The 24,913-nt window shown below is 43.0% G+C and overlaps 1 protein-coding gene across 1 annotated transcript in view; it reads right to left on the bottom strand.

Moving 5' to 3' along the window:
• The window catches only part of KIAA1549 (KIAA1549 ortholog), a 170,554-nt gene that overhangs the window by 54,354 nt on the left and 91,287 nt on the right, over positions 1 to 24,913 (bottom strand). The window contains exons 10-15 of the mRNA XM_058723543.1: positions 24,418 to 24,477; positions 22,842 to 22,990; positions 12,872 to 13,049; positions 9,734 to 9,918; positions 2,147 to 2,343; positions 323 to 438 (exon numbers count right to left, since the gene is read on the bottom strand). Of these exons, the coding sequence (XP_058579526.1) occupies positions 323 to 438; positions 2,147 to 2,343; positions 9,734 to 9,918; positions 12,872 to 13,049; positions 22,842 to 22,990; positions 24,418 to 24,477 (885 nt within the window). The remainder of the gene's footprint in view (positions 1 to 322; positions 439 to 2,146; positions 2,344 to 9,733; positions 9,919 to 12,871; positions 13,050 to 22,841; positions 22,991 to 24,417; positions 24,478 to 24,913) is intronic.

Here is a 24,913-nt window from a genome sequence, read left to right as displayed (position 1 = left end):
AGTCTGGTTGTAGTTTGATTTCCTCCTTGTTCTTGGGGGAGGCAAACCATCAGGACTCTCCACTAGAATGGAACATGGCTATGAACTTCCAAACGTACTTGAGTGAATCCCTAACCTCTAGCACAGTCCCCCGCCTCCATCCAGACACCAGTACCACATCAGACAGTGACGGTCGATGCTGAGAAACTCACCATATGGATAACAAATATTCCACTGCAGATTTTTTTGTTAAATGTTTAGCATGTGAAATAGCATAAAACCTTATCCTACTGGAATCTCCTAATTACTACAGTTAACGTGGAGAATGGGAAGAATCACTGACCGCTCTGTGGGGCTCTGTGGGGCTGGCCATCGTTCGCTGTTCCTGGCGTCTTGTCTCCTGCATCCCTCTCACTGGACTCCTCACTTACGGTAGAGTCAGCATCTGATGGAGAAACTCTACAGACACAAAACAAACACAAGCATTAGGAAAAAGAAAGAAAGGGAGGGGAGGGGAGGGGAAGGTCACATTAACTTAGGTGTGGAAGGCAGCCTTCGAGGCAAAACAGACAGAAATGAGACCGTCCAAAAAATCATCTACAAGGAACACACACTCACAGCACACAGTCCCCTCGTGAAGACAGTATAACAGGGCTTATATGGCTCAGCAGGCTGTGTTTCAGCAAATACCAGGAAACTAAGTGCCACACTGGAGGATGGTCCCTCGGCTACCAGGGCCCTGGCCTGGCAGTCTGGGTCCAGCAAAGACTGTATCAGAAGATCTGGGGTTAAGGCCCGGTTCCAGGTCAACTGAGACTAGAGAATTCCTAGGAACCCAGGGTGGTCCTGAAGACATCCCAAAGAACCCCACAGCTTCGGCAGAAGCCAACACTTATAACACAAAAGCAACAATCACTCCTGAGATTTGATTCTACATATAAAGAGCAAGGATGTCAGAGAACCCAGGCTGCACCAGGCTAATGAAAATCCTTAACCAGTTAGTAGCCCTTCTCTGTGTGTCCCTAAGGGATGCTGAAATACTACCTTAACCACAGACCACTGAAATGGTCTAATGTGACTAATGTTTAGGATGGTACTACCAAGGGAGGGGGAAAAAAAACTTGGCAAAATTATACTAACGTTTTTGACGATCTTTAATGATTTGATTTATTCTTACCCTGCAAGATAATTAAGCAAGTAACATCTCTCTACATAATTCGCTTTCTTTTGTAAAGATCACGTTGTAACATCCATTAAATTCTTAAAACTAGGCCAGAACCCCCGGGGTAGGTTTTCTGATAAGTCAGAAATTGTGACATCGTTTCAAGTGTTGGTATGATCACACATTTTTCTCCCCCTCTTAGCAGGAGATCAAGATTTGGAGTTCAAAGCTTCAAGGAGGGCTGATAATTTGAAGCTTCCATACCGTGGCGTGACCAGGCTGAGTTCTACAGTCAACTGCATAAAACCTGATCCTGATCTTTGACCAAGCTCCAGCCCTTTTCACAGGATCAGAGGGTGCAAAGGGGGACTTCCAGGCGGCATGTTAACAGGCAGTCCTCCGTGCGCTTTGCTTTGATAGGAAGAATGGAAATACACTGGGAATGGGGAGCTGGGCAGGGGGGAGGTGGTGCGGAGCCCATGGAAACACGCTAACGAGAGAGACAACAGAGACGGCTGGCGAAAAGACAGGCGAAGAAAGGAGGATGTGATGAAAGTCACCTGCAGACAAAGCTACCAAGTCATAGCCAGCCTCTGGCATAATGTCAAGGGCAAAACCAATATGGACTGAGTGTGTATTATGTGTTAGGCATGTTTTATCTATGACTTCTGATATCATGTCCTGAGGGCCTAGAATGACCCACCCCAGAATACACACACTTGAGCTAGTCAATACCTCACCAAGTCTCAGGGGGACCACCAAACCACGAGAGGCAGCGATTTATAACGCTAAATACTTGAGAAAAGTGCCTGGCCTCCTATGGCAGTCCACCAGAGTGGATCAAGAGCCCTTGGATTCGTTAACTTTGGGCAAGCTGGCGCCAGTCTCCTGGGGTTTCAGACCCAGGGAATACTCACCATCAGCTCTTTTGACACTGGAAACTGACAAACGGAAAACGGAAACATGCTCTGAGATAGAGAACAATACAGAAAGCCCAATAAGAACCTTCCTCGGTGACGGACGTTCTTGGAAGCGATCTTTGCCTTGGGGCTGGGCACATCTCCGTTTTCAGAGGGTGTGGTGTGATCCTTGACAGGTCCCGGCAGTGGTGCTGGCTCATGAATAATCAGTATGTCGTCTTTATTGTGCTGACCCAGATGCTGCTTCGCGAAATCAAAGCCCTTCACGCTAGGGATCTGCAACTAAAACACACAGACACACCCAAGCGAGAGAGTCAATCTGAAGTCCGGGGACTGTAAAAGGGGATTGTGAGGGCCGGCAAGACTGTGAGTGCCAACTTCCGACCCGAGATCGTGCTTGCCACCCCACCAATCTAACTGAACAAGCATCTCTAAAACATCAACAGTGTGCACAGGGCTGTTTATACCTAGAGTTGGCAGAAAAGACAGATACTTGCGAAAGATGAAAGAAGATTATGGGACCAAATATCTAGACCATAATACAAAAGACACTGCAAGACAATACCTGGTCGCCATCACAGTAGCATGATCATGTGCTATGCAGTAGATTAGATGGAGACAGTGGCACAGGCGAGATATTCTTTATCGAGAAATGGAGACTGAGGCCGGGATTCACAGGACAGGAAGAACTTGGAAATAAATGCAAAAGGGCAGCTACACAGAGAATGTCCTAAGATTGTGTCAGGGGCCAGAGAACACCTGAAAGCTGGGAAGAGAGCACATCAGCTGCCCTAGAAGGGTCAGAATGTGGGGACAGAGAGAAGGCTGCCCAACACCAAGTGCCAGTTTCTAGCACAGAAAACCACTAAGCATTTCTAAAGAGGCAGATTTCCAAAATCCAAGCAGACAGGACACAAAGAGACCAATTGGGAAGTAATGAACAATTCTAAAGACGAGGCAGAAGGATCTGGAAGCCAAATATAGACGCAAGAGGCAAAGGAGGGAAAGCAGCCAGTGATAACTTGAATGACTTATAGGCAGGCATCCTGAACAGTGGAAGGCACATTCGTCACGAAAGAATGCTAACCTGAGGAGATAAAAAGACAAGTTTCACTTCAGACACGCTTCAGATTGGGATAGCAGGCAACGCTCCAAAGGAGAAGAGCTTGGTGTCACTGGACATGGACGATGACAGCTTGGGGGAGATTTCAGGCTGGAGATAGGACTTGGAGAGCATCTGTACAGAAGATGACGTGAAGGGGTCCTGAGATATTTTTAAAGATGGAAACAGAGTCTGTGGACAAAATGCTGGGTAACATCTAATAGTTTGGGGCTCAGAGGAAGAGGCGAGGGAAATAAATAGGTGATTTTCAAAGAAATAAAAGAATTTGTGAAGTCTAATGTAATAGAAGGCAAGGGGATAGAGAAGTTCTAGAAAGGAGTGGCCGAAAGAAGTAATGCGGGCACAAAGAGAAAGGAGAAAGAGGTCTTTGAAAAAGCCCAGCTCTCACATTGGTGGATGTGGAAGTCCTACCTTAGGTACGTGGTGGCAACACCAAACCCACAGCCAGCACCCCGTGGACCTGCCATGACGGAGTCCACGCCTCAGCTCCCAGGGCTGCGCTAACACAGGAAAAGAGCTCAAAAGTATATAGAAATGTGGGCAATAAAGGTGAGGCACCCTTTGCGGTGACACTGAAAGTGTCGGGGGTCGGGGGGAGGCATTATGTGTCATTAATTGGAACTTGAAGAGTATAGGAAACTAAACTGCGTTTCAATAATTGCCCCACGGGTCACCTTGGCAGGAAAGCCACATGCACACCAAAGCCCTTGGCGAGGCTGTATTCCACACTTTAAAGAGAGTCCATCGGTCAAAGACAAAGACCAAAACAACCTAAGGAGTTATTTTAGACAATGGGCTATGTGTAGAAGCAAAAGGTTTTGTCATATTTGTGCTAACTTCATGCCAAACGAGTGACAACATCAAAGGCTTACATCTGTGATCTCGAAGGTCTTTTTAGCACTAAAAGTCTACAATCTGTGACTAGAAAGGAAGTAGTCGGTAATAATGACTTATTCCAGCAGAGGGGGACAAAACTTACTATAAATGTAGTTTACAAAGCTGTTGCTTGGAAACAAGAGGCAAAGACCGGGTGAGGCTCTGTTTTCTAAATTAATGATCCCGTGTGACCAGAGCGGACTACTCCACCACAGACGGGGGCTGTTCGTGAGTGTGCCTGTGGTCTGGGCATCACTCTGGTTCCCCTTTCCTACCTCCTGTCGTAAGAGTCCTTCCCTTGCTTTTTACCCCTGCCACACCTCCTGTTAGTTCCATAAACAAACTGCCTCTAAATGGAAGAATCACGGATATAATCAATAGTCACTGAGTCGACCCCGTCAACACCATTTAGTAAATCTTGGTAAAATCTTCTTTAGTGTACTTCCCAGTAAGAAAGTAAATGCCTCTAATGACCAGGAAACAATCACTTTTGCAAGGTAGACGAGACGGTCAGCTTTAGAAAAACTGAAGGAGGAGCCACAGACTGCCTCCTCCAAGTAAAGGTCTCCAAAGTGAATAAAGGAAAAAATACAAACGGCACTGCCTCTGTGGTCCAGTCTGTGTACCCCAAGTCTAGGGATTAATACTGGTCACCTACCCTGACAAATTCTCAGAGTTCGTGCAAGAAACAAGCACATGTATATGTCGAAATGCTTCATAAATGTCTAAGTACCATCCAGGTGCAATTGACAACATCGCTGTTGCTATTGGCTGATGAAATGTCAAGCAGTTAACAGAAACTGCTAAGTGTTCTCAGGCGTCAGATAAAAGCTATAAAGTTAGATACAAAATTTTCTAATTCAGCACCAAGATATGACAGGGTAGACCCTCCATAAATATTTGATAACTAAATGAATTTTATTTTTTTTTTTAATTTTTTTAACGTGTATTTATTTTTGAGACAGAGAGAGACAGAGCATGAACGGGGAGGGTCAGAGAGAGAGGGAGACACAGAATCCAAAACAGGCTCCAGGCTCTGAGCTGTCAGCACAGAGCCCGACGCGGGGCTCGAACCCACAGACCGCGAGATCATGACCTGAGCTGAAGTCGGACGCTCAGCCGACTGAGCCACCCAGGTGCCCACTAAATGAATTTTAAAAAGTCATTTGGGGCTCCAAACTTACTGGATCTTGTGGGGAACCAAGGAAAGGCCCTGCCGGCTCACTGTTGATTCCCACCAACGTCTTCGAATATATCCATTAGATCTTGCACTACTTACAGGCAGGGTGAGTCACCACCTTCAACAATAGAAATTTGGCAACTAACCTGTGCTTCTGCACAAAACAAAAGCTACCTTAGAACACACAAAAGGAAGAAATTAGAGGAAACCTTGCCCACTTACGCAATTAGCTCCTTTTGTTTTATCCCTACTTTCCAGAATGCTTTTTTTCTAGTTTTTCCATTTCTTAAAAACAAACAAACAAACAAAAAAATCTAGAGTTAAGTCTGGCTGTATTGTGTCTCCAGCTTCCCCATGCAGAATAAGCTTCAATCAGTATTTTATAAAAGAAGAGCCACAATTAATTAGGGCCTTCAATATTTCTCTAAGGACCCATTATTTCTGAGGAAAGATGGCTCTCTTTTGTTCCATCCCTCTTTAATATGTCACAGAGGGGGCAGTCCCCATTGTCTGTGCCCCACTGGAATACGTCGCCGACGAGTCAGAGAGGGCTGGTAAAGCAGGTCAGCCAAAGAATAGGAGAGATGCCTGATGAATTTTAAAATGCATGAGCCATAAATATAATACGACCTGGGTGGAACAAGACGGAGCGAATCCCCAGTTCTCCAGTTAGCCTGAACCCCTGGGAAGGAGCAGTTAAGATGACAATAGAAACCACAGAGCAAACCCCAAACGTGCCTGAATAAAAATGTGCAGTCTCGCAGACCGCAGCACTGTCTATGCATTTCTTATTTGGTGGATGTGATCTGTGAAAAGTCACCACGGTCGCCATGCTGATTCCATTCAGAAGGCGAAGACAAGGAGACGTTACCACCATCTGTCCCTGCTGCAGCCCTGGGACCTCTGGTCACCCTGCAGTCTTGGAGGTAGCAGCCAAGTGACAGCGGGGGAACTGAACTCCCCACAAACTAGGTGCTACGGGGTCCTTGCAGAGAATCAAAGAGCAACCGCAGGGGATGAGAGGAATTTGGCTGAGATGGAAGAAATGCCCATGAAGCTTCTCTCTTCCATCAGCTGTCCACACAGCCTTCCACAGTGGTCGTTCCCGGCATGAATATGTTCAAGCTGCTCTCCCTGCTGAAAATCCATCACTGGCTCCTCACTACCTACAGCACCACTGCCAACCCCTGATCTGTCCTACAACCCCTCCCAGCCTGGCTCTTGCCTACCGTCCCCTCAGTTTTTCCTGTGCCCTTCCGTAAACCTTTTCTCCATCGTTCCTGACAGATGGACCATTCCCTCCACCTGAGCCCACTTCATCTGGTTCATCTCTTCAACCTCTGAGCTTCAGCCCCAGCATCACCCCTTCCCAGAGGGCAGAGGCAACCCACTGCCCAATGGGGTAGCTGCCCCTCCTCCCTGCTTCCGTGGCAGCCTGGACAGACTTAGGCTGCAATGTGTCAGTGTCTGGGTCACTTGTCCTCTCTCACTAAAGGCCTCGAAGGCAGGGATTGCATGTCATCTGGGCTTGTGACCCAGCCTGGCCCTGCTTGGCTCAGAGCAAAGGCTGGGTGTTGGGTGAACGGATAAGCAGTGACTGAAGCAGCTCCCTCTGGCTGCCCACAGTGCCCACAGGTCAGGAACCATGGTCCCACGCCAACAACAGAGTATGGACTACCCCATCAGAAGGAACAAGCTTCCGTGGGATCAGCAGCATCTCACCAATGCCATCCATGTCTTTAAATAGAGCCTCAAACAGGGCGAGGTGGGTCCAAGCTGCAGTTTTTCTGATACCAGTAAAAAGTGATGGCTTTGGGCTACACATTAAAGAGACTATAGAAAAAAGAAAGATATGGGTTAGGTTTGGTTTTTTTAATTAGTGGAAATAAAAAAGGACCCTGTCTCCAAATGTGACAGAATGGTCTCTCCCTCTTATCATATGTCAAAACGAATCCACTCCCAATCTGAAGAGGTTTCCTGCTCATTACAAGGGGTAGTGGGTGTGGACTCTTGGTCAGCACATTTATTGTTTCCAGATGTTTGTAGCTCTGAGATTTGCTCGGGGGATCTAGGGGAGTAGCAGTGCAGCAACATCGGGGGGGGGGGGCAGGGTGAGCACAAGAAGGAGAAAGAACTCTTGACGTCACAGGGGAAGCTGGCATCTTTTCAAACTGTCCCAAGGGATGGGCTAGAGGCCCCTCACTACTGCCACGTAAATCTTAGAAGAAGCAGTTGTAAAGTAGAGATATTTGTTTCTAAACTAAACACAGATCATCCTTTTCCTATCATAAACACGAGACAAGACCTATATAGCGGGTTCCTATGCCAGCAAAACAAAGACCACGCTTCTGAAATGTCACGGGGCTTTGGCCCCCCTTCCAGTGTCAGAAGACACTCCCTCAGGGGTCCCCTTCATGCAGGAGACCTTCCTACAAACATGCCGTAAAGGGCAACTCCGAGGGCTGGAGGTTCCATTTGAAACTCCGTCCATTTGATTTATAGCAACATCTGGGGCACGAAAATATTTCAGAAGTAAAAGTAGGAGAAGGAGAAAACTTGGGGAATATCCTGTTTTGAACTCAAGGGATGTTGTCCTCTGACAGTTGAATGAAGGAACAGATGACAGATGGGCTTCCATGGGGAGTGTTTATGTTGGGCAACATGGAACATGAAAGACCTGACGACATAACCATCTATACTTGGTAAATCTCTCTGTAACATTACTCTTTCACCGGAACAAAAACATTTCCAAACCTAGTGTTGATCTTAGTACAATGAAATTCACGCAATGAATGATTCAGCACATCAAGCATTTTTTCCAGGTTTTTTCCACGCCACTACCTCGCCTAACAACAAAACAACCTTAGCACACTATGTAAATAATAAATGAAGACAGGTAATAAATAGAACCTTAGTGTATAAAATGCTTCCAATACATTTGTGCGCCTGGGTGGCTCAGTGGGTTAAGCGTCTGACTTCGGCTCAGGTCACCATCTCGCGGTCCGTGGGTTCGAGCCCCGCGTCGGGCTCTGTGCTGACAGCTCAGAGCCTGGAGCCTGTTTCAGATTCTGTGTCTCCCTCTTTCTCTGGCCCTACCCTGTTCATGCTCTCTCTCTCTCTCTCTGTCTCAAAAATAAATAAATGTAAAAAAAAAAAAATTTAAAATGCTTCCAATACATTTGATAATCATAAGCTTCTAACTTAGTCACGGCTTTGCATTTTAGTTAATTCATAAGAAAAAAATACTTATTTTTTTTCTTTCAGCAGGTATAGGTTTGTCATGGGCAGCGTTTCTTACAGCCAAACAGAATAAATTTCAAAGGCTAACAGGCAGCCCTTTATTTCTTCTTGTTCTGCCTCTTGCTTGCTTTTTTAAATCAAACTTCTAGAGTCAAATGAGCCCTCTAAATGTGTGAGACCCACAGAGGGTGTACATTCATAAACACAGTAGATGGACTACCATTTTCCATTCCCTTGGCAATGGCTAATTGGCACGGTGGGCTAGACGTGTGCAGCTACTGACTTCTTCTTGGGTACTTGGCATGTTTTTGCTCAGAAAAGATCAACCAAAACTAGACACTTACTAAGAGTCAATATCTTTGCTCTGAAACTGCTATGTGACAAACATTGCAGGAACCACTCAAACATAAATGTGAGAACTGCTATTATTATAAAAACTAAATTGAGTGCTTTGGAATGACATGAAAAAGATGTTTTAAAAACACTGCTGTCAAATTAGGGGTAGGTGAATTAACTCTAAAAGATGGCAGACTTGGAGTGGGTGTTGAAAAAAAATAATCTAGAGAATTCTGCACTCAGGTTGCTTGCTCTTCTCTAAAGAAACCCAAGCTGGAAACAGCAGCTGATGCATTAGAGGTGTTATTTCTTACAAGAAAAACCACACAGAATCTTCTCAGTAAACCAACAATCCCAAAAATAAAATATAAAAGAAAAAAAGATTCAGAGTATATCAAAAGATTGGCAAATAAGAACCCACTTGTATATTTAAAATGTTTAAGGCATGCAGTATAATTTTTTATGATTACATGATCTTAATCAAGGTGGATAGTGGACTTCCAATATGGTGCATGGAAAATAAACTGTCTAGTGAGGCCGTGTATGAACGAAATTGAGATACAGATCTGAGAAACCCTCCCTTAGCTCCTGTTCTCTGAAGCTATCCAGGGTTAAACTAGACCAGAATTCATACAAAAATGGATGTGATCTTTAATCATCTCATAAATAAAATCACACAACTTGGGAGCTTATAACATTCCTAAGCCTTGATACAGCTTCATCTTCTTGGCACATATTTAATTCTAAGAAGAAACGGGGTTCCAGTAAGCAAATATGAGGCAAAGGGATACCACCGTTAAAGCCACAAAATGTCCCTACTAGCTCCCTCTCCTGTCTTTCAGTATCAAGAGCCTGAACTCAGCCTACCCCAGCCCGTAAGACGGCCTATGTGAACACGGGGCAGTTAAGCCCCTTACCTTCTGACGCTGCTGGATGTTGGCCACCGTGTCAGGCTGGAAGTCCAACTTGTCCGTGCGGCAGAGTTTCCAGTAGAGGATGATGACGATCACCGTCACCACGAGCACTGGAATGACCACACCGACAATGACCCAGAGGTTGCTGCTCTGGGACTCTGGGGACGGCCTCTTCACTCTGTCCAAGGCTGCAGACAAAGAAGACAGGTCATTCGCTAATTCTTCTGCACTCATTTGCTGGACAGCCCTTCTGTGAGGAACACGAAGAACATGCCTTCTTCTGTGAGAAACCTGGAGAGTCCTCGTCGTTTCAGGTCAAAACAAGTAGTTGGAGGCTGTGATCTCCTGATGGCTAGAAACATGACTCAGTAAACAAACACAACACAGACTGTTACGTCCTCAATGCATTAGCGACCACGGTGACATAGGTGACGTGTCTAAAGGAACATGGCTCATCTGATGGCAGAGCTAGGTTAATTCCAGGTCTCCTGACTTCCAGTGTGTTCCACCAGCTCCATTGTAACCTCACTCCAGGAACGCTTCCATACTAAAAACCAGAAACCCCAACAAGTAATCTGTGAGCATCGCATTAATTTCCTCACCTGCTTCTCCCTCTAAACCCCTAAAGCAAGATTTGAGGTACCAGATGTCAATTTCTAAATTATGGGAAATCCCACTTACTTATTCCAAATCTGCCACTCCCCACCCTCCTGACCACCCCAACCACTGCCAAGCGTCCCACCTGACGTGATCTTGGAGGGATAGGCTTCAACCCCTCTGCCTTCAATTCCTTCACCAGCTCCTTTCCCTAACCTTGTCTCCTGATCCAGGGCCCTTGACCTCTTCATTCTGCACCCATCCTCTCAAAGGTCTCAGCTCCACTTAAAGCTCAGGTTCCAATCACCCGACAACCCAAACCCAAATGTCCCCCTCCCCTCTGCCCAACCTCCTCATCCGTTGTGATCACTTCCTAAAGACCTCTCCATGACAATACTAGTTTCCTCCCTTTCTAAGTTATTTTACTCTGGTTACTGTGGCCTTGCAAACGGTACCTTACTATATTTTAAAATGCATTTTATTACATAAATGTGTTATCTTGACATACGGCGCCACTCCACTCATTAATATGGTCATGACTCTAAGTCTTGTCTCTTGCAATACATTTCAGTCTCCACAGGCAGGGGCTAAGTCTTACGCTTTTTTCATATCCTATAATGGTTAACATGTGCTATGGGATCAGAATGTTTCTGCTCAAAGATGTAACAACACAAACATTCCCGGTGCCGGCTTAAGTGTGGGTTTAGGCCCTGAGAGAGTGACAAGGGAAGGGAGCGAGCCCTCTGAAGCACATGCACTATGCAGAAAACACAAATGAGAGAGCACAGGCTATGCGGGAAGTGAAGAAGAGGACAAAGTGTTAATCTTATTTTTGAATTTGACCTGAATATAGTCTATATATGTGACTCATTTTGCACGAAAACAACTGACCATACGGAAAGAGTGACAGAATCAAACCGAGGAGCTGGGACAAGTGGATCCTCTCCTTGGATCTCACCTAGTAACACCCTGGGGGAGGCACGGATTCACCAAATGAGGCCCTGATACCAGGGTCTATGGCTGCCCTAGGGCCTGACGTTGGCTGAGGCTTCCAATCCTAGGACCCTTACCCTGTGGATTTTAGCAAGAAACTGAGGAAAGAGGTGTGCAAAGAGCAAATGGAAGTAGTGGGAAAGGTGCCCGTACCATATCACAATCGATCTTTTTTCAAAAGTGAAGTGCTTAGCTGCAATGCTGGGAGCACAGAGCCTGCTTGAGATTCTCTCTCTGCCTGCCTGCCCGCCTCTCTCTCTCTCTCTCTCTCTCTCTCTCTCTCAGGATGGATAAATTATTTTTCATAAAATAAGATAAAATAAAAATAAAAATAAAATAAAATAAAATAAAATAAAATAAAATAAAATAAAATAAAATACAAAACGTCCTAGATGAAGAAAACTAAGAGCTTTGTTTATTTTTTTTCTCACTGCTCTGAAACAGAACATACTAACATGCAACCATATCTGAAATACACAAACACAAACCACCAACAGCTATTTGCTTAAACTCTCTCCACTGTCATCTATGAATCAGGCAAAGTGTGCCCGGGAGTCCTCGTCCTGCTTAGTTTCCAGGGACAAGTACAGATTTCACAAAGAATCTTCCATTATCAAGGATAACCGTGAAGCTGTCATTTTTCAAAAGTGCCTTTGCCTCCTCTGTGTTCCCTACAAAGACCTTTTCAAGAGTCTCTGATGCTCAATTACTTCTCAACACTTACTTATCCCCTTACTCTTGGGAGAAAATATCACCAAGCTCCCTACAAGGATTGCTCTCTGGCTCATAATGCAAGAACATCCACATTAAAATAGCAGCCTGATTCATAAGGGAACATTTAGAGAAATACGCTCTTCCACGCCCCTCCTTCTCCTTCATTTTAAATACCCAAAATCTGGGAGCTGAAAAATAAGGCACCGAGAGCAATCACTGCCAGGGGGCCAAGTATCTTCCAACAATAATACAGAAATATCAAAATACCTCTTTCTAAATTGTGAAGTACTGTGAGGATGGGGAGGGAGAGAAATAGCAATGAAAAGGGGACGGATCAAGGACTTCTTTGTGTTAAAAAATTCAGAAGGAAGCCAGTAAATGCAGAGGGCACCTCCCAGCTTCCTGTGTGACTAACTGTCCCCACCAACATTCAAAATACGACAGACAAGATTTTGGAATAAATACAGAGAAAGCAAGTTATTTTACCGAAGACAAAATTTTCAAAAGAAAAATAGTATGGGAGCAGGGGAAAAAATATTACAGTTAACTTAAGCTACGAGAACTCACTCTAACACTTGGGATACAAAATGCCAGGTAAGAAAAACAGCAGTGAAGGCTAAATCAACAAAATAAACAAAGAAGGACTTGTCGAGTGAATTTTCACAACTGACATCTTATTCGAGCGTCCTGTAATAAGGGTTTAAGACAGAAATCTACTCTGTGCACATAAGAGTGCTTTAAATTCAGATTTCGTTGTCAGAAAACAGACTGGCTTTTGACTACAGCACAGCTTGACAATACTTGACAATACTTAGGGTCTATGCCTCATGCACTTACGTTGGGCAACAGCACCTTGAATTCGGTAACCCAAGATAATGGCTGCTCTCTGGATATCTATCTTGTTAATCAGATCTGAAGACTTGACTGCACTGAGTCTTTCTCCATCTTGATCCTCCACAAAGTAGATGAGCTGCACGGGATTGTCATCTCCCTCTAGCCTTGACACGTTTACCATCTGAAAGATAACAGAAACCATTAGCATTTTCAAAGCTCATGTTTCCAGATGCCCTTTCTCAGGGCACTCCATCTTGACTGTGGTATTCAGGATTCATTCCAGTCCTCATACTGAGCTCGTTACACCATTCTGGATCCCACAATCCCCAGGAGGCTGTCTTGATGGGAAGGTGGACGGTTAAAACGAAAGTTACTCTGTACGGAATAACAAATGTGCTTCATCTTGCTCAGAGTCTGCTCTGAGACACATGGGCAAGTTGGATACAGAGAACACAAGGCTGCCGAGTCCAGGCAGTCTAGAATTGCTACCAACCAGCTCCAGCACATCATAGGAGAACACTAATCTCCTCCCCATGTGAATCGTAACCGTTAGGTACACCCCTAGTTCCCAGAAACTATTACTGGTTCTATCCAATCTCATCTTGAATCTTATCAGGATTCTCTCTTTTTTTGGTACGAGGTTTCTCAATCTTCTCTACTGCCATTTTGGTTCAGTGGGGGGCTATCCCAAGTATTGCAGGATATTCAGCATCATCACTGTCCTCCACTCACTAGATGCCACTACCAGTAACCATACCCTCCCACACTAGTTGTGACAAACAAAAATGTCACCAGACATTGCCAAATGTACCCTACATGGCAGGGGACAGGGGCAGCAAAATCACCCTCACTTGAGAACCACTGCTCTCAGGATGATAAATCTCACAAGTTCTTTAACATCCCACTCTCAGTGATAGACAGATCATCCAGACAGAGAATCATAAGGAAACAGCAGATTTGAGCAACACTATAGACTAAAGGAACCTAACAGACATTTACAGAGCATTCCACCCAGTATCAATAGAAGTGAATACACATTCTTCTCAAGCACACGTGGAACATTTTCTAGGATACCATATGTTGGGCCACAAAACAAGTCTCAACAAATTCAAGAAGACAGAAGTGATATCAAGTATCTATTCTGACCCCAATGGTATGAAACTAATCAATAATAGGAGAAAAGCTGGAAATTTCACAAATACAGGGAAATTAAACAGCACACTCCTGAAAACACCAATAGACCAAAGAAGAAATCAAAAGGGAAATTTAAAAAGTATCTTGAGACAAATGAAAGAAACACAACATACCACAAACTTATGGGATACAGCAAAAGCAGTTTAAGAGGAAAGTTTATAGCTATAAGCGCATACATCAAGAAAAAAGAAAGATCTCAAATAAAAATTAGCTTTACACCTCAAGGAACTGGAAGGAAGGAGGGAAGGAAGGAAGGAAGGAAGGAAGGAAAAAGACAAGACCTAAGCCCAAGGTTAGCAGAAGGTAGAAAATAATAAAGTTTAGAACAGAAATAAATAAAACAGAGAATAGGAAAAATGAACAAAACTACGAGTTGGCTCTAAAAAGACAAAATTGACAAATCTTCAGTGAGACTAACAAAAAAAAGGACTTAAATGAAAGTTATAAATAAAATAGGAGACACTGCAACAGATAATAGAAATACAAAGGATCATAAGAGAATACCATAAATTATACACCAACAAATTGGATAACTCAGAAGCAATGGATAAACACACATGACCTACTGAGATGGAATCACAAAGAAATAGAAAATGTGAACAGACCAATAAGGACTGAGAAGATTGAATCGGTAATCAAAAACTTCCCAACAAAAAAAGCCCAGGACCAGATGGTTTCACTGACGAATCCTACCAAACATTTGAAGTATTAATGCTAATCCTTCTCAAAATTTTCCAAAACAATAAAGAGAAGGGAACATTCCCAAACTCATTTTATGAGACCAATAATACCCTGATACCAAACTCCAATAAGGGTAGAAAGAAAGAAAGAAAGAAAGAAAGAAAGAAAGAAAGAAAACTATAAGAAAGAAAGAAAGAAAGAAAGAAAGAAAGAAAGAAAGAAAGAAAGAAAGAAAGAAAGAAAGAAAACTATAAGAAAGAAAGAAAGAAAGAAAGAAAGAAAGAAAGAAAGAAAGAAAGGAAGGAAGGAAGGAAACTACAGGCCACTATCTCTGATGAATTAGATGTAAAAATTCTCAACAAAATATATTTCTAGCAAACCAAATGCAACAGCACATTAAAAAGATAATGCACCAGGGCACCTGGGTGGCTCAGTCAGTTAAGAGACTGATTTTGGCTCAGGTCATTATCTCACATTTCATGAGTTTGAGCCCCACATCAGGCTCTGTGCTGACAGCTTGGAGCCTGGAGTCTGCTTCAGATTCTGTGTCTCCCTCTCTCTCTCTGCCCCTCCCCTGCTCATGCTCAGGCTCATGCTCTGTCTCTCTCTCTGTCTCTCTCTCAAAAATAAACAAACATTAAAAAAAAAAATTTTTTTTAAAAGATCATGTACCGTGATCAAGTGGGATTCATCCTTGAGAAACAAGGATGGTTCAACATATGCAAATCAGTAAGTGTGATATATCACATAAAAAAATGAAAGATAAAAATCATATGATCATCTCAAAAGATGTAGGTAAAGTATATGACAAAACTCAATATCCATTAATGATAAAAACTCTCAACAAATTAAGTGTAGAAGGAAATACCTCAACATACTACAGGCCATATATGACAAACCCACAGCTAACATACTCAGTGGTATAAGGTTGAAAGTTTTTCCTATAAGATCAGAAACAAGAGTGCCTACTCCCACTATTCCTATTCAACACAGTACTGGAAGTCCTAGCCAGTGCAATTAGGCAAGAAAAAGAAATAAAAGGCATCCAAATCAGAAAGAAAGAAGTAAAATCTATCACTATTTACAGATGACATGATATTATATATAGAAAACCCTAAAGACTCCACAAAAAAAAAAAAAAACTATTAGAATAAATGAATGCAGTAAAGTTACAGGATACAAAATTAACACATGAAAATCTGTTATGTTTTTATGCATCAACAATAAGGTATCCGAAAAAACAATAAATAAAACAATCCCATTCACAACAGCATCAAAAATAATAAAATACTAAGGAATAAACTGAACCAAGGAATTAGAAAATCTGTACACTGAGGGGCACCTGGGTGGCTCACTCAGTTAAGCACCCAACTTTGGCTCAGATCACGATCTCATGGTTCATAAGTTCGAGCCCCACATCAGGCTCCTCTGCTGTCAGCACAGAGCTTGCTTTGGCTCCTCTGTCCCCCTCTCTATGTCCTTCCCCTGCTTGTGGTCTCTTGCTCTCTTTCAAAAATAAAATAAACACTGAAAAATTTTTAAAAAAAAAGATCTGTGCACTGAAAATATAAGATGCTGATCAAAGAAACTAAAGACACAAATAAATAGAAAGATATCCTGTGTTCGTGGATTGGAATAATTAACATTGTTAAAACATCCATATTATCCAAAGCCATCTATAGGTGCCATCTATTGCCGTCAAAATTCCAGTGGCATTTAGAAATAGAAAACAATCCTAAAATTCATATGGAACCACAGAGGACCATGGTGACAAAGGAGCCAAGAATACTCAATGGGGAAGAGATGGTCTTTTCAATAAATGGTGCTGGGAAAACTGTATATTCACATCCAAAAGAATGAAAGTGGTCCCCTCACAAAAATTAACTCCAATGGAAAGATTTAAATGTAAGACCTGAAACCACAAAACTCCTAGAATAAAACATAAGGGCAAGGCTCCTTGACACTGTTCTTGGCAATGATTTTCTGGATATAACGCTGAAAGCACAAGCTACAAAGCAAAAAATATACAAGCAGACTATATCAAACTTAAAAACTTCTGCATAGCGAAAAAGGAAAAAAAGATTCAACAAAATGAAAAGGCAACCTACAGAATGGAAGAAATTATGCACAAATCAAATATTTGATAAGGGGTTAATAACCAAAATATATAAGGAACTCAAACAACTCAGTAGCAAAAAACACAAAAAAACTCTGATTTAAAAATGGGCATTATGGCACAAGAACAGACACTCAGATCAACGAAACAGAATAGAGAACCCAGAAATGGACACACAAACGTATGGCCAACTAATCTTTGACAAAGCAGGAAAGAATATCCAATGGAATAAAGACAGCCTCCTCAGCAAATGGTGCTGGGAAAACTGGATAGCAACATGCAGAAGAATGAACCTGGACCACTTTCTTACACCATACACAAAAATTAACTCAAAGTGGATGAAAGACCTAAATGTAAGACAGGAAGCCATCAAAATCCTCGAGGAGAGAGCAGGCAAAAACCTCTTTGATCTTGGCCGTAGCAACTTCTTAATACATCTCCAGAGGCAAGGGAAACAAAAGCAAAAATGAACTACTGGGACCTCATCAAAATAAAAAGCTTCTGTACTGCGAAGGAAACAATCAGCAAAACTAAAAGGCAACCAACAGAATGGGAGAAGATATTTGCAAATGACATATCAGATAAAGGGTTAGTATCCAAAATCTATAATGAACTTATCAAACTCAATACTCAAAAAACAAATAATCCAGTAAAGAAATGGGCAAAAGACATGAATAGACACTTCTCCAAGGAAGACATCCAGATGACCAACTGACACATGAAAAAATGCTCAACGTCACTCATCATCAGGGACATACAAATCAGAACCACAATGAGATACCACCTCACACCTGTCAGAATGGCTAACATTAACAACTCAGGCAACAACAGATGTTGGCAAGGATGCGGAGAAAGAGGATCTCTTTTGCATTGTTGGTGGGAAAGCAAGCTGGTACAGCCACTGTGGAAAACAGTATGGAGGTTCCTCAAAAAACTAAAAATAGAACTACCCTACGACCCGGCAACTGCACTACTAGGCATTTATCCAGAGGATACAGGTGTGCTGTTTCGAAGGGACACATGCACCCCCATGTTTATAGCAGCACTATCAACAATAGTCAAGTATGGAAAGAGCCCAAATGTCCATCGATGGATGAATGGATAAAGAAGATGTGTGTGTATGTATGTATGTATGTATGTACGTACGTACGTACGTACGTACAATGGAGTATTACTCGGCAATCAAAAAGAATGAAATCTTGCCATTTGCAACTACGTGGATGGAACTGGAGGGGATTATGCTAAGTGAAATTAGTCAGAGAAAGACAAAAATCATATGACTTCACTCATATGAGGACTTTCAGAGACAAAACAGATGAACATAAGGGAAGGGAAACAAAAATAATATAAAAACAGGGAGGGGGACAAAACAGAAGAGACTCATGAATATGGAGAACAAACTGAGGGTTGCTGGAGGGGTTGTGGGAGGGGGGATGGGTTAAATGGGTAAGGGGCATTAAGGAATCTACTCCTGAAATCATTGTTGCACTATATGCTAACTAATTTGGATGTAAATTCCAAAAAAATAAAAGTAAAAAATAAAATTTAAAAAAAATGGGCATTAGATCTGAATAGACATTTTTTCAAAACAGATATACATATGGCCAACAATTATATGAAAAGGTAAACATCACTAATCATCAGAGAAATGCAAATCATAACCACAATGAGGTATCACCTCACACCTGTTAGAATAGTATCAGGAAGATAATAGATGAGTGCTGATCAGGAAGTAGAGGAAAGGGGACCCTTATGCATGGTTGGTGGGAATGTACAATGGTGCAGCCATTGTGGAAAACAGTAGGGAGGTTCCTCAAAAAAATTAAAATGGAACTACCATATGATCCAGGTCTCCCACTTCCAGATACATAGCCAAAGGAAATGAAATCCACAAAATCTTGAAAAGATATCTGAACACCCCTGTTCACTGCAGCATTATTTACAATGGCCAAGACATGGAAGCGACCTAAGTGTCCGCCTCTGGATGAATAAAGTTGTGATGTGACACACACACACACACACACACACACACACACACACACACACACAATGGAACATTATTCAGTGATAAGAAAGAAGGAAATCCTGCCATTTGCAACAACATGGATGGACCACGAGGGCATTATGCAAAGCAAAATAAGTCAGACAGAGAAAGACAAATACTGTATGATCTCACTTATATGTGGAATCTAAAAAAGCCAGATTCACAAGAACAGACAGTAGGTGGTAGTTGCCAGGGGCAGGGGGTGGGAGAAATGGGTGATGGTGGACAAAGGGTACAAACTTTCAGCGACAAGATAAATAAGTTCCAGGGGTCCAATGCACAGCATAGTGACCCTAATTAACAATACTGTATTATATACTTGAAAGTTGCTCAGAGTGTAGATCTTAAAAATTCTCACCACATACACAAAAAAGGGAACTATATGAGTAATGAATGTGTTAACTAATTTTACTGTGGTAATCATTTTGCAGTATATACATACATGAAGTCATGACGTGATACACTTTAAACCTATACAGTGTCATATGTCAATTATATCTCAATCAAGCTAGAAAGCCATGCTTAAATTCACAATCTCCTAGGTCAAACAGTACTTTGATTTGTCCCAAAATTGCTATCTCTCAGGTGTTAAAGGTAGTCCTTTCACATTAGGACTTCGGAATCTGTGTACCTCCTATATCAGCTGTATACAAATATACCTTTCTATTTTGTTGCTGTTTCTCTTAATAATATGCAACAATTTCGCTGCCCCTTTAGACTCCAGCAAACTGCACGACTGATGTTCTGGGGAAATGCCAACAATGAGTCCAAGCCCTCTATTTTAGACAGACAACTTGAATGTTTGGTCTCTACATTTGCAACTGGCAAAATGCAGCTGCTACTTGGCCAGCCACGTGTGCAGAATTGTAATGCTGCCCCGTGTTCTGGACTTGGCTGCTAGACTCCTCCCTCATCACCGGAAACTTCTGGCAAATCAACCATTTCATGATTTCACTGTGAATGCCTTCTTTCAGATTATTTATAAGCTCCTTAACAACACAGGTCCAAACTCTCATCCCTGAAGAATCTGTTCTTTATACCTCTCCATCCTGAGAAGGGCTCATCTATCCTGCCCTTTGTTTGCTATTTCGAGGCTAATTCCCTGACCACTTCTATTCCCTAACCACCTCCTCCTCCCCCGAACTGGGCTGTAGTGATTAATTTTTATTAGCCTTTAGAGTGGAAGACTATCAAAGGGCTACTGAAAAGCAAGGAGATTATATCCACCTGTGTCAATACCTGCATGCCTGTTTATTACACTGAAAAGTTCTGATACATTTCGGAAACGGGTTTTTCTTGCAGAAACCAGGTACCCATCTACTTGGGTACATAATTAAAGATTCTACAAGCTTATTCAGTCTGAAAGCAATGATCAGGAGACTCTAATTCTAGCACCCTTTCTAGATGATTTATCAGATTCGTATCTGGAATCCATACAACCATAGTACAACGTGGCCATCATTTTGGGCAACATTTTCAATTTCATTTTTTAAATTATTTTCTGATTCAAATCACATGTTTACTCTACAAATTATATGCTCACTGTGAAATTTTGAAAACCACACAAAAAGTATAAAGAACAAAATGAAAATCACCTGAAATTCAACCAACCAAAGAAAATCACTGCCAACATTCTGGCATATTGCCATTTTTTTGCATAGGTTTTATATTAATATTTGGATAAGAGTACAGACATTCTTTGGTAGTCTCTCTTCACTTGAGCATTTCTCTATATCACTCAATAATTTTTAAAAAATGACACTGGCTACATAACATTCCAACATAAGAAGATTCACTGTAATTTATTTACTCGTTCTCCAACTGCAGGACATTTAGGTAGTTTTAATACTTTCACTTTTGCAGATTATATTTTGATGAAGAGCCCTGCACGTCTGCAGATGAACCCTTGTCCACACATCTTCACACTGTGTCACTCTAAGGGGGACGAGATGTCGGGCAGGCCTCTACGTAATCCATCAGATGGCACCACTGGCCATGTGGCTTGGCTCCCACAAATCTCATATTCCTACCTTAGGGAACTTGCACAATGAAAGTAGCACCTCATTATGCAGCTTTGTGGTGCTCTGCGGGGGAATAAGCTTAGGAATTCCCTGAGCTTGCACCTATGGGTTAACAGGGCATATAGGAATAGGAAGCCTCAGGATGAAAGCGTCCAAAATCAGGTAAACAAGATTAGGTATTCAGGGAGGAAACGCCCCCCAACTTAGTACAACAGCAGAAAGCTGCTTTCACAGCAAGGAAGGACCAAAATAGGTAAGCGGGGCTACAGACCTCAGCAGGGCTAAGTTGCCCAGAGCAGAGCTAAGTAGCAAAAGAAAGGTGCCATTAGCAAAAGAAAGGTGCCGTGTTGACCCTGAGGTGGCATGCTCTGTTCCCCTTGTCCCCTAGGCTAGCTAGATAAACACACCTTGGTGCCTCATGCCCACAGTAAACAACCATCTGCCCAGCACCAGGATTTTGTTTTATATTGACCAAAACCCCTAACACTGCCTATCTTCGAAAACCCCTTTTCCCTCATACCCATGAGTTAATGTTCACGGTTTCATTGTCTCTTTGTGCACGTCCATCACGCTTAATAAGCCTTCTGATCCTAATAAAAACGGAGCAAAGACCCTTACTCCGGGCTCTTGTCTCCTCCCGGACATTGGCCTCTCTCGCATTTTAATCCTCCATCGGCTCTCTTGCTGGACAAGAGAGAACTTCAGACCCAGAGTCTACAACGGTGCTCTATAACTGCTTTATGTGCATAAATTAACCTCCACCAAGACCTTGAGCTCTATGAAGCCAGGGCTGCTAAATAGGGCAAGGCTTTTTACATGTCATTTTAATTTTTTATTTTCTGCTTATTTAATATTACTCTCAATTTTTTTATTAGTTTTTAAAATTTTCTCTATACTCTACTGCACCTGACAAGGGAACTACTCTGGGGAGGGGAATCAAGAACTGTGCTTATGGGCAAAACTTGCTAAGAGGGTGACAGAACAATGATGTCAGCTCAAGGCACCCTCCCACCCCGTCATCCCCCACCCCAGGTGCAGCTGTGCCCCTTCCTCTCTGTTGCCTCCAAACCACCCACCTCTCTGCCCCTGCACTTCTGGGTCTCATCCCACTTTCCTGTCTCTGCAATGCCATGGCACTAAATATCCCAGTTTGCTAGCTCTGTAAGTCAGCAGTCGAAAAAGAAAAAAAAAAAAAAATCCAAAAATAACATAATTCACATTGAGATGGGAATAAATTACAGCCAGAACCTCCGACTCTCTGTGAGCATGTGAATTTCTTCACAGATCATTTTTCGGTTCTGTCATTCATAACCTTTCTGCTAGTTTACGAAATGAGACGTATGGTGACAGATGGCAGGTACCTAGACTTACTGTGGCGGTCACGATGGAGTGTATGCAAATATCCAATCATTATCTTGCACCCCTGAAACTAATATAATGGTATATATCAATTTTGCTTCAATTAAAAAAAAAAGTGAAGACCACTGGGTAATATGAAACAACCACGGTTGACAGGAGGCAGGAAGGATGAAGCGCCTGCAGAGAGGGCACGAAATTCTCCTCTCTCCGATGGCTTAAGGTCTCTTCCAACTGGATGATTTACAGCGAGGATGCTATTAATAATACTTCCACTGCATAAAATGGACATTTTTGGTAATTAAAAAACTACTCTGCAAATAAGGTCACCTGATGGCAGGGCAACCCAGTGACACACTTCCTTTCCTCTGCTCCCCACGGGGTCTATTTGTCTAGACGCTAGTTGAACTGAAATGCTCCCACGTTCAGCCGCTACCTGATACTGCCACCAGTCTAAATGAGAATTTTCTCACGGCACTTTCCATTTGCATGAAAATACAGCGTGTTTTTAGACGAGTGCCTCCCCCCTCCCCCCCTCCTCCCCTGGCCTTCTCAGAGTACCTGCACGATGCTGTTCCCGGCAGCGATGGTGGCCCTTCTCCACATCCGCCTCCGGGTGGACACCTCGCTGAGCAGCTGCGCCAGTTTGCGTTCCATCTCAGCCTGAAACACTTCATTCTGGAGCTGCTTCTCGACCACGCCCAGGAGAACTACATTTACAAAACAAAACACATGCAGGCGCCAAAACAAGTTAGCAGCGGAGGAAACATGGGTGCGTGCGCAGGACATGTTAACGTAGGATTGCTATAGAGTACCAGTCCCTAGGGAGGACACACTAAGAGGAGAAAAAGGGAACATGGACAGGGTCACGGGGAGCCAGGAAGGGCTGCTCAGAGGTCTCATTTACAGCTCCAAGCGCTACACAAACTGGTGGCCAGAAGTCCCAGGAACTCAGCAGTGGAAGAGCTTTGGAGCTAAGAACTCCCACACAAGACCAAACATTTTATTTGCACTTATTTCAAAACTTCTGGAAATGGTCTGAGTTCATATGTTATCTTGACTCAAGACTTAGACTCGTAAACTGACCCAAGAGAGAAGGGTGCCTGCCTTAAACCATCTGCCATAAACAAGATTATCGAACAGATAACGGGCTGGTCGGCGTATTACAGGAGAAAAAGGCTTGTGCTTTTCAACCAGAACTGGCTCAAATCTGCTCTGAGACAGGACCACAGACAAGTCCCTTAAGTGCTTTGAAAATTATCTGGAGGGGCGCCTGGGTGGCTCAGTCCGTTAAATGTCTGACTTCAGCTCAGGTCATGATGTCACAGTTCGTGGGTTCGAGCCCTGCGTTGGGCTCTGTGCCGACAGCTCAGAGCCTGGAGACTGCTTCAGACTCTATGTGTCTCTTGCTCTCTGTCTCTCTAAAAAAGTAAAATAAAAAGGAAAGTATCTGGAAAATGGTGCCACTGTACTTTCAAAGAGGTAGAGGCTTTACATGGGCTGTTGTATGTGAAGCGAGGAGGGTCTGCAGGTATCGAGAACCCATAAGTTGTGACCATGACCACTGTACATGCTTCCAGTTCCTTACTGTGCCGCTCACATGCTGGGCGCACAGTGAGGGTGTAACTACCTCTTACATTTTGATTACCCAGTTAGAAAGCCTTTATCTGCAATGCCACAGCTATAAATATCTGACCCAGGCCCACACAACTTTTAAAAAAGCTTCTTAAAAAAAAAAAAAACAAACCAAAAACAAAACAAAAAAGCTTCTTACTTGCTCACCAAGCTTTCATCCTCCTACAACCAAATAAATAAGGCTTTTTAGAAAAAAAGAAATCCTTGCTTTGGAACCTCATCCTGTTCTGGATCAGAAGACAGTCAATTCTTGATAGACGTTCCCCCGGACCTGACGTATGGATTTTAAAGAAAGCCAGTTCTTTTTGTGCCATAACTCAGTGGGGCGCATTCCCACAGCTGAATCCGAATTCCTTTCTCATTCATTCTTTGCCAGGAATTTAAGGTACATTATGCCCTGAATTTAGGACTTGGAAACAAGAAAGGCAGTATCGTGCTCAATACGCCCGCACAGATTTTTTTATTCTTACAGTTTCCAAAACATTATGTAAGTTAAATATACCTGTTCTCACCCAAGAGGACTTCAGCAGCTGGGATAAGTTGAGCTGTGGGTACTGGAAGGCTATAAAAAGAAAAGGAGGGAAATCTGTTAAAGCAGGTTTGCAACAATCAGAAAGGTAAGTCTAGGGAGTACCCGGTAAGTCACAGCACACTGACTTTCCTATACTACCGAGCACAAAATATGGAAGAACAAGATGCCAGACTGGTGTGAAGGCACAGACAATATGCAGTTTCTGAGCATGAGAGTCTCCAGGAGAAAGACACAGAGAAAGAAATAGAAGGCTTGTTTGAGTGACACTGTGGACAGTGCTTCAGAGAGAGAGCCCGCCCACAAGGTCCCCTTGAAATCTCATAGTTCCAGAGCAATGGTTTTTCACACTGTGTTCCCCAGGGCCCTAGGCTTTCCCAGCAATGACTCAGGGTCCCTATGTCCTGGCTTGCCTGGGATAGTCCCAGGGCACCCCGGCTGTCCCACATACTTATTATTTTATCCCTAC

The sequence above is a fragment of the Neofelis nebulosa genome, chromosome 4, assembly GCF_028018385.1.
Source record: "Neofelis nebulosa isolate mNeoNeb1 chromosome 4, mNeoNeb1.pri, whole genome shotgun sequence".
Classification (NCBI taxonomy): Eukaryota; Metazoa; Chordata; class Mammalia; order Carnivora; family Felidae; genus Neofelis; species Neofelis nebulosa.
The sequence above is the reverse complement of the archived record's forward strand: the minus strand, read 5'-3'. Positions and strand labels throughout refer to the sequence as shown.